General features: G+C 38.0%; 1 protein-coding gene across 4 annotated transcripts in view; it reads right to left on the bottom strand.

The window, feature by feature from the left end:
* Ltbp1 (latent transforming growth factor beta binding protein 1) overlaps positions 1-16,888 on the bottom strand; it is a 239,592-nt gene that overhangs the window by 180,963 nt on the left and 41,741 nt on the right. For all 4 annotated transcript variants that reach the window (XM_004627602.2, XM_023711174.1, XM_023711172.1 and 1 more), the window contains exons 2-3: positions 10,372-10,596; positions 8,915-9,189 (exon numbers count right to left, since the gene is read on the bottom strand). In XM_004627602.2, coding sequence (XP_004627659.1) covers positions 8,915-9,189; positions 10,372-10,596 — 500 coding nt within the window. The remainder of the gene's footprint in view (positions 1-8,914; positions 9,190-10,371; positions 10,597-16,888) is intronic.

The raw sequence follows: 16,888 nt of genomic DNA, 5'->3' as shown, positions 1-16,888 counted from the left end.
AAGTCTGCATCTTGTACAGCAATTAACCACTAAGAAGAATATATGCAGTGTATTATTTGTTGAAACTGTACTTTTGATTTGATTTGAAACTGTCTCATTGCTATGTGTTTATCAATAAAACTTTGAAAAGAAAAAAAAATAATAATAATAATAAACTAACAACTAACAACCAAAAGCCAAGAACCTGAAGGATTCAAAGTTGAAATCTACAAGAATTCCAGGGATAGGCCAGCACCAATATGCCTCAATCTTTTAATGAAGTCAGCAGAGAAAGAGAACTTCTAAAATCATTATCATTCAGGTTCTCACATTAAGGAGACAATACGATGTTTGGACAACTGTACTATGGATTTTTGCTGTTCTATAGAAAAGAACAGTTAATGCTTAATGCAATACAACAAATACTGTGAAATTCATATTATTTTGCTTAGTGAAATTCTGTATTATTTATAGCATTTCTGTTTTAATACTATTTTGTACTCTTTAAAAAATAAAAAAAATTATTAAAATTTAAATAAAAATAATTATCAGAACTTAACTTTACCCTGATCCCAAGATCCAGACAACGATCCAGCCAAGAAAGGTCAATTTCTCCAGTGAACATAGGTGCAAAAATCCTTAATAAGTTGTTGGCAAACAGAATGAAACAAATCACAAACCACACCACAAATGAAATATCATTACAGGGATGCAAGGATGATTCAACGTACACAAATCAAATGTAATTCATCACATAAACAGAAAAAGAACAAAAGCCACACAGTGTTGTGGTTTGGGTGTAGCTGTCCCCCCACCCAAGTCCCATGTGGCCATCGGTAGGGCTTTTTCAGAGGTCGCTGGATCTAGAGTGCGATGCTGGGACCAAGGGCGTGTGCTTACCAAATCAGCAGGCTGACTGGTTTGGCACTGTCCTAACCCCAGAAGACCAGATTCAATATAAAAGGGGCAGAAAGACGCCGCGAATGCCCTGTTGCTTTGCTGCATTGTGCCCTCATGGACCGTTCTCCTCGGCCAAGCCACTCTCTGTCTTGGAGCCAGCTGATTATGGACTGACACTTCAAGCTGAAAAAATCTTTCCTCGCTTAACTATGGGCTTCAGGTATTTTGCCTCAGCAACGAGAAAAGTAAGACATATGATCATCTCAACAGATGCAAAAAGAGCCGTTGATAAAATTCAATGAAGTTTTATATAAAAACTCTAAAGAAAACAGGTATAGAAAGTTTTTAATCTCAACATGATAAATGCCACTTCTGACCAACCTACTGCTGACATCAATGAAGAAAACTGAAAGGCCTTCCCTCTAAAATCAGAACAAGACTAAGATGCCCATTATTTCCCCACCTGTTCAACACAGTCCTCAAAACATCACAAGGAGCAATCAGGCAAGAAGAACAAAAAAGGGGGGATATATGTACAGGGAAAGATGAAGTCAAAATATCGTTACTTGAAGATGACATGATCCTTAACTTACAAGACCCCCAAGCCCCCGCAAAAAGGCTGAGAATAACCAAATTTAGCAATGCAACAGGATAAAAAATAAATGTATAGTTATATACTACTCAGGGAGAAATTAGGAAAATAAGACCATTAACAATACCATCAAGAAAAATTTAATACCTAGGAATTAACCTAACCACGGAAGTGAAAAAAAAACTCTACTATGAAAATCACATTACTCTGAAAAGGGTAATCAAGAAGGACATCAGAAAATGAAGAGAGAAGTTAGGCATGGCAGCACATGCCCATAATACCAAAACCTGAGAGGCTGAGGCAGGAAGACTGCCATGAGTTTAAGGTCAGCCTGAGCTACACAAGTGACTTCAATGTCAGCCTGCACTACATAGGGAGACCCTGACTCAGAAGAAAGAAAACGAAAAGATACCGCTATTCCTGTACATGTAGAACAAATATAATCAAAATGGCTAAAATTCAAAAACAAAAACAAATAAACATATTTAATGCAATCCCAATCAAAATACTAACAGCATTTCTCACAGAGCTAGGAAAAAAGCAATCCTAAAATTTATATGGAAGCAGAAGTTTCTCAGCATAGCAAAAGTAATCGTAACAAAATCAAAGCAAGTGGCACAATAATCCCAGACTTAAAGTTATGTTATAAAGCTACAGTGATTACAATAGCATGGTGCGGGCACAAAAACAGTCCTGAGGATCAATGGAACAAAATACAAGACGCAGACACAACCCCAGGCACATAGAGGTACTTGATCTGTCACAAAGGACCACAAACACAAACTGTGTGAAACAATAGCATCTTAATAGGTAAAGCTGAGGAAACTGGGTATCTCCATATGAAGATTAAGTTTAGACATATATCTCATTATGTGCTAAAGAAAAGCCAAAATGCACCAAAATCTAAACATTAAAATAGAAATGGTTAATCTTCTGGAAAAAAGTAAAACGAGTACAACTCTTGAAGACACAGGCTTAGGCAAGGACTTTCTGAAAAGAATCCCAGTGGTACAAGAAATAATACCAATAATTGACAGAAACGATAATATCAGATTAAACAGCTACTGTAGAGCAAAGGAAATAACCAACAAACAGCATGAAGATACAACTTACAGGATGGGGAAAAAAATCTGCCAGTTATTCCTCAGACAGAGGACTGATATCCAGAATATATAAAGAATTCAAAAACATTAGTCCCCCTCAAAATAAAAGACCCAATGAAAAAATAAGCAACTGAAATGAACAGATATTTCTCATAAAAAAAAGTACAAATGGCCAATAGATACAAGAAAAAATGCTCAGCATCTCTGGCCATCAGAGACACGCGAATTAAAACTACAGAGATACCATCATATCCCAGAAAGAATGGCTGTCATCAAAAAACCCAGGAATGCTGGATCCCCAGCATGTAGTGCAGGCCCCGCCCCCATGGCGTGCTGAGATGGCAACCGAGACTGGGCGTGGTGGCGCGTACCTATAATCCCAGCACTTGGGAGGCTGAAAACAAGAGGATCACTATGAGTTCAATCTGTGTAGTGAGACCCTGTAGACCCTGTACTAAAAAAAAAAAAAAAAAAAATCTAAGAACAAATGCTGCCAAAGATGAGGAACTCTTCTACACTGTTGGTGGGAATGTACACTAGTACAACCACTATGGAAATCAGCATGAAGATTCCTAGAAAACCACAGTCAGAAATTGCCTCTGACCCAGCTACCACCCTTTTAGGTATCTTCCCAAAGACTTAAAATTACAGGGGTATATCCACACCTATGTTTTTATAGAAGCACAATTAGTAATAGGTAGATCTTGGAAACAGGATATATGTCCATCAACAGACAAATGAATAAGAAAAGGTTTCATTTATACACAATGGAGAACTTCACAGCCATACAGAAAGATAAACTTAAGGTGTTGGGGCCGGGGAGATGGCTCAGTAGAATAAGCACTTGCCTGGCAAGCACAAGGGCCCGAGTTCAATCCCCAGTTCTGCCAAAAAAAAAAAAAAAAAAAGGATGAGAAACTTAAGGTGTTCACAAGTAAATGGATATACCTTATGAACATAAAGTTAAATGAAATAAATCAGAAATCCAAGCTCAAATAGTGCATGGTTTTTCCTATACGAGAAACACAAAATGAATATAAAAATACTACAAAGAACAAATGCTGGCAGGGCTGTGCAGAAAAGGAAACCTTTCTTCACTGTTGGTGGGAGTGTAGACTGGTGCAACCACTGTGGAAATCAGTGCCAAGAGTCCTCAAAACCATAGGACAAGAGGTCCCATTTGGCCCAGCTGTCCTTTTTCTGGGTGTTTTCCCAGAAGAATTAAAAACACACCAAACCCATATGTGCACCCATGTTTACAGCAGCACAGTTTGACATAGCTAAATCTGGGAAACCACCCAAATGCCCATCAACTGAGGAATGGATAAAAATTATGTGGTATTTTTATACAATAGAGTATTACTCAGCTATAAAGAAAGATAAGCTTGGGGCTTTTATAAGTAAATGGATGCAACTAGAGACCATTGTCATAAGTGAAATAAATAAACTTATATGTGTAAACACTGTATTTTCTCCCTAGTGTAAGAAACTAAAAAAAGTAAATGAGACCAAAAATCTATACTAGATATTGTGAAAGGGAAAGAAATTGCTCAGAAAGAAAGAATAACTGGAATGGATGATGAAAGGAGAAAAGAAAAAAGGGAAAAGAAAAAAAAATATATATATAGAAAAAAGATATATAGGGCTGGGCATGGTGGCACACACCTGTAATTCCAGTACTCAGGAGTCTGAGGCAGGAGGATTGTTGTGAATTCGAGACCAGCCTGGGCTACAAAGTGAACTCAAGGCAAGCCTAAACTGCATAGTGAGACCCTGTCTCAAAAAGATAAACAAACAAACAAACAAAAAAAAAAAAAAAAAACACACACACACACACACACACACACGACAGACAAAATTATACTAGTGACTTACTGACTTCTTTTGGTTCATTGATAAACAATTTGTGCTTATATTAACTGATCAATTATGCATGTCTACTATCTTGTAACCTGAGCAACTAATCTGAAGATAACAATGCTCAATATATTAACCACTGTTAGTATACTATTGTGAAATTCTGTATTATTGGTTTTTGTTTGGTTTGGTTTAGCTTTTTTCCTCTTAAAAATATTTTTTAAAACATAAAAACAACTTGGCAATAAATAGAAAGTAAAGAGAATTTCAAATTTCTGCAAATTACATGTTTTGTCCAAAACTATTTTAATATATACTAATTTGCTTCACTTATAATGTTAGTTTATCTTAAATTATTGAAAAGAAAGTTTTGCATTGTTATCTGTTTTATTTTTATAAGAATCTTTGGCCAGGCATGACGGTACACACTGGTAATCCTAGCATTCAGAGGCTGAAGTAGGAGGCTCACTACAAGTGTGAGGGCAGTCTTGGATACATGGTTGAGGTCAAGGCCAGCTATATAGAAAAATTCTGTGGTTTATGTCTTGTCCTCTGAATAAATACTTTATACATAACAATACACAGTGTACGTACTATTTCTGTTCTATTATTTGTTACAGCACTTTGCCTTATGCTTTTCATAAAATAAAAAATGATAATGAGGTTGATTTCTCGACCAGGGAGCTTCATGGTATCAAGGCTTTTCTACTAGGTCATTTCACTACACTATGCTTGAAACATGAGATTCCATCTGACCCATAAGTTAGCAATCATGAAGGACTCAAAAAATTATGAACATAGGGGAGGTTGCAGGAAAAAGGAACCCTTTTACAATGTTGGGAGGAATACAAAATTGCATAAGCACTGTGGAAATCAGTATGGACGTACCTCAAAAACTAAAACCAAGCGTTCCATTTGAATCAGCTATTTCTTTTCTAGGTATCTTCCTGAAAGAGTTGATGCCACCGTATTTCAGGGTTACATCTATACATGTGTTTATAGCAACACAGCTCACAATAACTAAATTACAGAAGCAGCCAATATACCCATCAACATATGGACAAAGAAAGCCAGATATGCACAGGAGCACCACTACTCAACATGAAGAACGGTAAGTCTGAGTCATATGCATGACTCTGAATAGATCAGTGACTATGAATGGGTCTTTGACTATGATGCTAAGTGACATGAATCAGATGTACAAGGACAGACATCAGAGAGTTCTCTTATCTCAGGTACACAACATATAAATGAAGAGCAAAGTCAAAAACACAGGAAACAGGGAGGTAGACTTTAGGGACATGGCATGCAGGCTTCAGATGGAAAGAGGGCAGAGAAGAGAGTGGAGGCTGGGAGCAAAGCAAGCAATGCAGTATGTACTACACACCAAGAGGAATGCGATTATTACATTCGGCAAGCATATATGAGTAATAAAAATTTAAAGGGGGCTTAGTGCATATGCAGAAGCCTGAGTCCCAAGCTATCTCGCTTCTCTGATCTCTTCTGACATTTCTTCCTCCATTCATTTCTCACAGTGTTCTTTCCTATTTGTCTCTCCTTTGGTTCTGTGAGTTACTTTGGCTAACCAATGATTCATTTTCCTCCATCATCCAAACAATTCTGAAACTGCATTCTACACAGCTTCCCTAAACTTAAATACACCAATCAAAGTCCATCTTGGGTTTTCAATTCCAAGTTTATGAACCGAATTCTAAGAATGTACCACAGAAGCAAGTACTATCTCTGCCAAATTTATTTTTTACATGACTTCTAGCAACATGTAAATGGAGGCTCCTACTGGGTTACCAGTCTCAATAACTGAACTCTGCAGCTCATCAGAACGCTCCCAGTGAGCAGAGTAATAGACTGCACACACACAGTTCTGCTGTTGTATGCTTTTGCCCTTCATTTAAACTCTACTGCTAACTCTCAGTTGGGCTATATCTTCAAACCAATCACAGCAATGAAGCACAGATGTGTTTAGCCATCTCCATAGAACATACCTGTATACTATCGATCATTTGCCAACAATGCATTTTGTGAAATGCTTGAGTCCTCCTTCTTGCACAAATGAAATGGCCAACCATAAGCATCCAGCAATATTTCTCATGAACAGAAATAGGAAGATGTGCTGAGAGTGTTTTGAGAAAATAGGTCTCATTCTGCAGCTGTGTGTTGGTGGCTACACATGCAAAATGAATTAAGTATTGAGATCACTGTCTGGATCATGCAGACCAAAAGTTAGAGAAGTATCCAGATAAGGCGAAAGTATCCCACCACATTTGGATTATTTGAGTAACCCCATCCATTCCCCCAACTCATGTCAACTGCATAGCACTATTTAGGGTTATAGGTAAATAATTTCTGCTTATCTTTTCTAGTTAGCCATCATTTGCCTAAGATGACTGACAAATAAGTTCGTTATGCCTCATTGTCTTACATTTGGTCATCTGTATTCCAACTTGGAAACTGAGGAGAAAGAGACTGGGCACACAGTTTTAAAAGGATCTGCTTTTCCTTTCTCCATGACCAAGCTAAGCTGGAATGACTAAATAATGCAAATGGCACTGAATACATCTTCCCTCTCCAAGGCTGGTGTGGGGCAAAACTATGAAATGTATGAAGTCTATCATCGCCCTCATTGTTCCTATTAAAACATGCTCTTACCACTGACAATCCAGTCATTTCTAAACTAAAATTAAACTGATGATGTTCCTCCTCCCAAAGCATTTGCTAATTTGGACTCCATCACAGGAATGAAAAGCCATACCAGCTTCCCAGCTGCTGGCACTTCAGGTATCCACAGGCAGATAAAGGTTGGATGTGGAATACTCAGGGTTTCTTGGTGTTGCTGAAGTCACATGACAAATATCAACTAATCTGACTATTTTTCAGTTTAACTGTATTCTCAGCATCCTCTAATATCTGCATCGTTCTACGGCATTTGCAAACATGGGCTCACATGCATTATCTTCTTTAATCTTAACCAAAATCCATATTCCTGTCTCCACTTTGCAGATTAGAAAATTGGTTCCCTGCCACAAATTGCTGGGCCTCCTCTAAGAACTCCTAATTCCCCGTGGTGCCCTTTCCATTCCTGTCCCCTGCCTGTCATTCTGTTTCACTAACCAATTTTCCCTATTTTCCCTTGTCCCACAACAGTGGTGGCAAACCTATGACGTGCATGCTGCACCAGGCTGTTTCTTATCAGTGAGAGCTCTAAAAGGTTCTCCACCACTGTCCTAAAAGAAATGGAATAATGCTAAAATGAATTAAGGCCAAAACATGTTTTTCAGGTTTCTACAGCAGTAGCAATTGATTCCATTATACCCAACTTTGTTTTTTTCAGTCTCCATGTCCACCCTACCTTTAGCCAGTCAGTCAGTCTCTCCCTCCTTCTTTTGCTCCCTCTTTCTGAATATTTTGGAAACTATTCAATAAACAACAAAAGCCTATGAATAGTTTTTGTATAAAATAAATAAACCAAAACCAAAGGATGGAAGGAGAACCATATGACAAATCCTATATCATTATCACATAATTTCTAAATGGCTAGAGTACAGAAATCAAAATGTTTAGATTGCCTTCACTAGGCATATTCAGTAATGAGTTTTAAGAAGCTTTAGTCTATCTCTCAATCTCTGATATAAATACATGCCTAAAGTTACAGTAAATCCAGTCCAGTGATATTTAAAATGAACTTCAAAAAGTTCATGCATGCCATTTTTTTTATTTTTTTTTAAATTTTATTCATTTATTTATGTGTGTGTGTGTGTGTGTGTGTGTGTGTGTGTGTGTGTGGCCAGCTCAGTCCACTAGGGGGCGCGGCTGGCTGGCATGTGGTGCTGGGGGATTGAACCGTGGTCCCTGTGCTCTGCCAAGCTTGTTCTAAGTAAGTGCTTTAGACCACTGAGCCATCTCACCAGCCCCCATGCCATTTTAGTTAGACATTTTTATAAGAATATGAAAGACGGCAATGAATGACTATGCACAATGGGGTCAAAACTCAACTATACCTATGAACCTGGAAATTATAAAACACAAACATTTTTGATTATCTTTGTAGAATATCTCATGCCTGACACATTTTTATACACAAATCATCCTACTTGAAAAAAATATAAACAGTCTGTCACGGACTTGCAGCAACATTTCTGAGTTTCACTGTATTACTTAAAATCAATTCTATACATCACAGATTGGCAGGTTCCATCTGTAAAGGGCCACACAGCAAATATTCTCAATTCTGCGGGCCGTATGATCTCATCAGAACCAATTTAGTTCTGATACAGCACACAAGTGGGCGCAGACCATGTGTACATCAGTATTAATTCTTCAATAATATGCTGCTTATAACAATAGGTCCACTGGCCATAATCTGACCACCTCTTCCATAGAAGATCACTGTTACCCACTCTGACATTTTATAAGAGTGGCACCACGTCCAGAGCACCTGCTGAGCAGGCGCGGCACTGCCGCTTACCTGTGACCCAATGGTTTCCTGGAAGCACCGGCCAAGCTGCGTTTTAGCAGCCACGGGGTAGACGTGGGGGATGACCTGCTGGTGGGAGTATGTGGAGTGCACAGTCTGGGTCTTCTGCACGGGAAGCCCCTGGTATGAAACCTGGGTTTGGACGGGTTGAGTTTCTTTGACTTTTTGGCCTGTTGGGCCATCAATTCTTGAAACCTGATGTATCTGGACAGAAGCCTCAGGAGGATGCTTCACGTGGATGTTGACTATGTTGGGAGGAAATTTCACTGAAACAGATGGAGAGGAGAACTCATTAGTTGTGAATAATGAAAAGGAAAGTTAAAATTTTTAAAGGTGCAAGTAAATTTCATGCACACACTTATCCACATATACACACACAGGATAACTTATTAATATGTACAGTTTTTGCTACATGGCTAACAGAACTCTTAAAAATCAAAAGCTATACTATACTTAAAATGACAAATCTACATTTATAATTTTAAAATATAGTGCTTGCTTCAGCAGCACATATAATTTTTAAAATATAAAACTGCAATAATAAAGACACCAAAGTCTCTAACAATAACATATTCACGATACAAAACTATTCTTTTTGGTAGAAGCATAAAAACTACATTTACACCATTGGTTGCATTGGTGGGTATAATTTAACAAATGATAATAAAGATCAGGGCTTTAATTACTTTTTACATTCCCATAAGATTTCCATTGTCAAAATTTTAGGATTTATATTTTCCATTGAAAGTATAAATCCAATTTCATACATAATTCTCTTAATATAGTATGCATATATTTTGTGCTTTTGACACACATGTACACAAAGCACATCAAAGCATGTTTTGTATTTGTAACTAGATTTACTTCTACCCCTTAAAACAAAATCTCATATTATTACAAAGATTCCAGTTTGAACAAATAAGAGCCAGTAACACTGCTCTGACCTCCTTTTAAAACTTGTGCATTTATAAAGATGCCAGACTTAAAAGAATGAATTAGTCATAGAATTTTTGAGCTCCAAGTGACCTAGTTTACCTTCCCCTACACATAAACGAACAGCAACTCAGTGAGGTTAGATGACCACTTAGAAATGAAACTGCATACTCTTCGAGTACAAAATTCCTCAGCAGGTACCACGTGACCCACTCATACATTAAGACTATGAGAGCCAGAAAACTGACGTGTCCTTCTTCCTCCTTCCTAGGCCTTGTCAAAGCAGTGTCACTCATGTTAAGTAGCTCTATGACAAGAACAGGCTGCCTTTTATTTTCTTATGTCCCACATGCCGATTCTCTTCTGCTTAGAAAGTCCTGCAATTACACAGCTGGGTTCACCCATCCTTCCTGTTTCGATATCAGCCCAGGCCATCTGCAGAGATGTGGCTTCTACATGGTCCTGACGGGGGAACAGAGGTCTGGTGAATGGGTCAAATAAGGGAAAAAGCTTACCTTTGACTCCTTGCTGACTAGTCATGGTCAGAGGCAAAGTGTGCGTAGAGTGGATAAGGTGTGTCCCCAACGCCTTGCCTGGCTGCTGGGAGTGCTGATAAAGTTTAGGCATGCTGGCACCATGGACTGGAATCTGACAAAGCTTTCCTGTGAAGTTTGGAGGACACTGACATTTGTCCCTTGAACTGCACTGGCCACCATTCATACATGGAAGATGGCAAATTACTGAAATGGAAAAGGGAAAATGGAGATGGTTGGTGTGTTTCTCAAAGGGTAATAATCAACAAAGACCCCCAAATATACAACCCCCAAATATACAACCCCCAAATATACAATTATAACTACTGTATTCCCACTAACTTAAATGACACCCTAGGGAGTAAATCCTATGCTCAAAAGAGACTCTACTGCTTGTTAATTATTTTCTTTCCAATTTAAGTCACAGTTCTCTAGGGGCTTGTGATAGTATTTCTGCAACGATATAAAGAAGAATTTCAAAGGAAAATAATATCAAGTAGCCACTGAGGATGGTTATCACCATGCCATTTTAAGTACCTTTCACATTCTGCACTTACTTTGTTTGCTTATTTAACATAAGCTTCCTAGGTGTCTCCTGAGTAGATGCCTCCCTAAATTATAATCTCCTTGGGAATGAGAGAAATTTCTGCTGAATAATCATATCCGTAGTACCTAGAACAAAGTCTATTATACAGTGGACATTACATAAGCATTTGCTCAAAGAGTAGAAAAATGATGAAAATATAATCTGCTCAAATTCTATTCTGTATATGACAATAGCCCAAGTAATACTTGGAACAAAGGTGTAAGATAGCTTCAAACACTCCTTATAGGAATTTGTAATCTTCTTAGAGTATAGAGAGTCCATCAAAACCTAGAAATAGCACAGTGATTCTCATTTTGGAGTTCACTGGTTTATAACATCAAAATATGAAAGGACACATTGGATGAAGACTTTTAAGAGGAGTTTTAACTCTGGCTAAATTCAACTGGTGGTCAACCTCATCTTCACTAATGAATTTTTCCTATAAGTCTTTAAACATCATCAGATCGCCACCCACTAAAAAAACAAAGCCCCCAAATTCTATTTCCTTCCATCATCTGCTCTCTTTACATCCATTTGCCCATGACCACATTCTTGGAAGAACAATCTGTTCAATTCTCAACCTACCTTACACTCTATCTTACACCAGACCAGCCCTCCTGTCCTGAGCCACCTTTTGCACAGAAACTGTTCTTCCTGAGAGCATTAGTAGGCTCTGTGTTGCTAAATCCAATAGACAGATTTCAACCTCATTTTCCACTATTTCTCACCTACTTATTTTACTCCTTCCGTATCTCATCATAATAGTCTTTTCAAACATTTTTTTTTTGCTTTTCCTTTAAATATTGATGTGCTTTAGGGTTTGGCTTTAAAATCATCTTCACTAACCCTACACACTCTTCTATGATTTCATGCTGTCATTATGATGAAGTGACCCAAATTTGTATTTCTTGGCCAACAAGTTCTGCTGAGCTTCCAACTACCCATGTTTATCTCTAAACAGACATTCCATGGGCACCCCAAACTCAAAGTATCTGAAACAGAGCCTAACACCTCACCTCCAAGACCTCTGCCCAACCCCAAAACATAAATTAATAAACATGGTCATCTATCCAAATGTCTGGTCCTAGAAGTCCACCCTTCCAAATAGCTACCAAATGACTACTTCCCTCCCAACACAGAGCCCTTACTCTTCTGGCAACCCCTTTAAGAATCACACCTCACTGCCCATAGTACTGATGACAGTCAACTCCATTCAGTGCCCAATGTCTAGTCTAGAGCTCTGTCCATGCTGAACCCTCTTCCCGGAAAACACTATCTGGTGCCCCGTAACCACCTGACTTTCTACTTCTCTTGTAGACTCTGTTCAATGTTTGATTTTGTTGGAAGCATTTCCAGTCACTTCTCCCTACTTTCACAGAAGCTTGTTTACCAACCCATCACATCACACCATTTGCTACATAAAAGCCACCTAACTACTCTGTATGCCTCACAGGGCTAGAGCTCTGTGAGGCAAAAAATTTACCATGTTATAGTTTACCAATATGACATCACTCAGAATCTAGAAGAAGTGATTAAGGTCCAAGGGAATCCTGCATTGAACAAATGGATTTGTGGCTACCACTTTGTCAAACATCATTCTAAGTAGCCTAAGAGACTCAGTTCCTACCTTCAAGAATTTAAAAGCTAACTGGAGAGATTAAATCATATATTGCAACTAAAATATGGATCAGCAAATAAGTGACAATTGGAAAATGTGAAATAAACACATTAGTACTTCAGAGAGGAGAAAAGACATTTCTACAAAGACAAGAAGGACTTCATAGAAGAGAACATTTAGAATTAAGTATTTAAAATCAGGCAACATTTAGAATACTAAAGAGTAATTTGAGTGAGATGCTGTCAAAAGGAGGCAAAGTGTCATTTCAGCAATCCATCCTGTTGAAATCCTGGGCTCTGGAAGGAAGAAAGGGATCAGATGAGAAACTAAAATAAGGCAATTGAGAAAGATAATGCATGTTTTTAAAGATCCAGCAAGTGGGTTCAAAATTTATTCTGCAATGAGTGAGTTATTTTAGAAGCCCCAAGCAGAGGATTAAGCAAGGTGGCAAGGGTGTTCTAGGAAGATTACTTGGGGGATGGCATGTAGGATTAGTTGAAGAGGAAAGTGGCAAGGCAGGAAAGTCAAGAAACTATTATGATAATTCCATGACACATTGAAAACTACACAGATTAGGATGATGCCACCAAGCATGGAAAAGAACGTGATGTAATACAGTTTAGGAGAAGAGACAAGTAGAATTTGGAGATGAAGCACAGGAGGAAATGACCAGGCCAGGGAAGAGGGGGAAACATGGGGTAGGAAAAAAAGAGTAGGGAAAAAACTTTCCAAGTGACAACCACAAAAACTATTCAATACTCATGCTGCACATCTGCTCAAAATGACATGTGCTGATAGGGTCTTGGCAATCCTTTCACTGATGTTGGATAAGGGTGGGAGGTCTCAGATAAGAGAAGCCAAAGCTAACCCCAAGGATAAGTCAATGACTTCATAACTTCAAGTCCAACTCTGAACTGAATTTCTAATTTACAGGTTGGCTACACTGGATGGGCTCCATATATACTGGGGAAAAGCAAAGGAGACCAGACCAACATTTAAAGGCACTACAAGTAATTTATAGTTGGACTACAGGTACTCATTGCTTTGCATGGCACCAATACACATGTATTTTCAGTGACCACTGTGCATAACTCAGTAGTCACATCAAGCTCCTTGGTCCACACATCATTTGGTAAGTGCATCATGACCAATGACCAGTCACGTCGCGTCTTTCCAGGTCTGGCTGTGCTTGGTTACAGCGCCCATCCATTACTCAGGCACAGACAGCAAAACAGACAGTGATGCTGCTGCCTCATCCCTGGGCATCCTACAGAGCAGATAATGAAAAGACAGTGCAGGCCAACGGAAAAGCGCAGCCCAGCAATCAAAGTGATTAACAGCAGAAAGAAAACTGAACAGCGCTGTGTCACAGACTTTGCAACTCCGGATCAAATTCCAACATTATGTCCAAATTCAAGAAGGCACACAACAAAGACCATTCACTGAGAGGAAAGGGTACTCAATTTCACAAGCTATATAGTGAGTAGAATGCAAATAGTGCTCAAATTATTCTTGATTACTTTTACACAAAGAATTAAAACATTTTAATTCAAAGTTTCTAATGTTTTAAACTATAAACCACTGAATGAATATTGGGTTTGCTTTCCATCGCTCTCTGTATTTATAAGCAACAATACAATTTTTTAGATATTCTTACAAAAACATTTAAAGGTCACAGAACTTTTCCATTGATTATTAAGATTCAAAATGAGAGAAGATAGCTCAGTGGCATAAGCACTTGCCTGGCAAGCGATTCCTGAGTTTGATCCCCAGTACCAAAAAAAAAAAAAAGTTCAACTTATAACTATACTAGAATTACTTTATATACATACACATATTTTAACAAAGAAACATTAATGAATTGTACTAAATTGGTATCAAAAGTAGACTTTGAAATCTAACATGACATTAGTTTTATTTATCTCTATCTTTAAACACTAGGATAGCTTTCCTAGGATTATTTCAAGGTCCACAGTCACATAAAGGAAAATGTCAATAATCTCTGAACTGGACCTGGGCTCCCACCTCTCCTCTGCCAATGACCCAAAGCTGACACAACTGGAGGGAGGAGAGTCTGAGGCTGGCACCCACCATCGATGGGACTTAGGTACCAAAGACTGGTGGGAAAGCCAGCAACACAGCAGGGCCCCTGCTAGAGCTCACAGGATGGATGACTGACAGGACTAGTGGTGAGGAAAAGCCTGAGGCAATGGTAACAACACAAGGCAACAGGTGGCAACTTAGGTGAACCAACCTTGTGCTTGAGGACAAAGACATGTGAAATACAAGCAGGTGGGCAGGGTTGCCCCCTTTCTTTTCTATCTTTTTTTTTCCTCTCTTCTTTTTTCTTTATTATATGGCTGAGGAAAACTCCAGTCACAGAACACTAATCTTGTTCCCCAAATCCAGATCCAAAGATCAGTTCCAAATCCAGCATAAATTCACCTGCAATCGTGGCTTCAGTCCACATCATAGGATCACATTTGGACCTACCATTAAACTTGAGCTACTGGAGGAATCTCACTGTGTTTATTTTTCTCTGCCTGATGAGTTTTCCTCTTGGTAGTTGGCTGGGTTAATGTGTTTTGTTCTGTTTTTTGTTTTTGTTGTTTGTATTTATTTTGTTTTTTGCCTTATCTCTTTTTCTCTCTATTCTGTTTTGCCACCTTGTTTTTCTTGCTGTATGTTTGTTGTTTTTTCCTGTGTATGTGCTTATTTTTGTTTCCTTTTTCCTCTTTTTTCTTTTATTTTTCTTTTCCAACTTCTCTGTCATTCACAATCTAGATCTCTAAACATTCTCTTTGTATTATCTTACTCAATTTCTTCCTTTGTTTTGTCAACTATCTTGCTTGGTTTTATGAGACTTTCATGTAACTAAACATTGTCTCTTCTCTTTCTAGTTCATTTCAATGTTCCCAGGTTTTCTCTTCCAATCTGTCTCATTTCTATTCTAAACTTAACCCAAACTTGAAAGATCATCCTATGCACACCACACTTGTTCCTACTATACTTAACCTCACTCATCTCTCCGTTCTCCCCCAGACCTCTTAACCCTGCCTTCTTGCATGATAGGTAAAATCACTCTACTAAGTGGAAAAACTTTACATACAGTTTCCTAGTATAACAGCTAGAGACATCAATTTAAACGGTCTCAAGCCACCAATCCAAAGAAACAGACTGGCAGAATGGATCAAGAAACAAGCTCCAACAATATACTACATTCAAGAAATGCATTTATCCCAAAAAGAAATTTGGGATGCAGCAGGAATCAATCTAACAAAAAAGTAAAAGACTTCTACATTGAAAACTACAGTAGTCTGAAAACAAGAACATAGAAAAAAAGATACCAGAAAATGAAAGTTATCCCTTGCTCATGGATAGGAAGAAGCAACATAGTGAAAATGACTCTATTCCCAAGACTGTTATATAGATTTAACATAATCCCAATCGAAATACTGCTTGCATACCTTACAGAACTAGAAAAAACATTCCTACAATTCATTTGGAACCAGGGGAGACCTAGAATAGCAAAAATAATTCTGGGAAACAAAAACTAAAGCAGGGGACTTCACAATACCTGACTTTAAGTTATACTACAAAGCTACTGTAATAAAATCAACATGGTAGGGAAGAGAACAAAAACAGGCCTGAGGATCAGTGGAACACAGCAGAAGATAGAGATGCAATTTGAAACACACTAAACCACATTATCTTTGACACAGGAGCCAAATACATTGACTGGAAGAAAGTCTCTTTAATAAGTGATGCTGAAAAACTGGCTTTCCACATGTCAAAGACTAACACTAGACCTATGTCTATCACCATGCACTAAAGTCAAAGTTGATCAAAGATCCAAATATTAAAACAGACACACTAAATATACTAGAAAATAGGCATAAATATTAAAAGTATAGACAGAGATTTCCTGGACAAAATCTAGACTGCATGGAAGACATCAAAAAGAATCAACAAATGGAATCTCACCTTATTAAAAAACTTTCTATACCATAAAAGAAATCACCAACAGAATAAAAAGAAAACCTATGAACTGAAAAAAATTATAGCCAGTTGTCCCTCAGACAAAGGACTTGTATCTAGAAAATATAAAGAATTGAAGAAAAATCAGGACCCCAAAAATTCAAAGACCGAATTTTAAAAAATGGGCATCTGAGATGAATAGACACTTCTCAGATGAAGAAATACAAATGGCAAATAAATATCTGAAAAACTGCTTAACAAATCATTGGTTTTTCAAGATATGCAAATTGAAACAACACTGAGATTTCATCTCACCC

Source organism: Octodon degus, unplaced genomic scaffold (genome assembly GCF_000260255.1).
Source record: "Octodon degus isolate 3935 unplaced genomic scaffold, OctDeg1.0 scaffold00020, whole genome shotgun sequence".
NCBI lineage: Eukaryota > Metazoa > Chordata > Mammalia > Rodentia > Octodontidae > Octodon > Octodon degus.
This window is presented reverse-complemented; position numbering and strand designations above follow the sequence as displayed.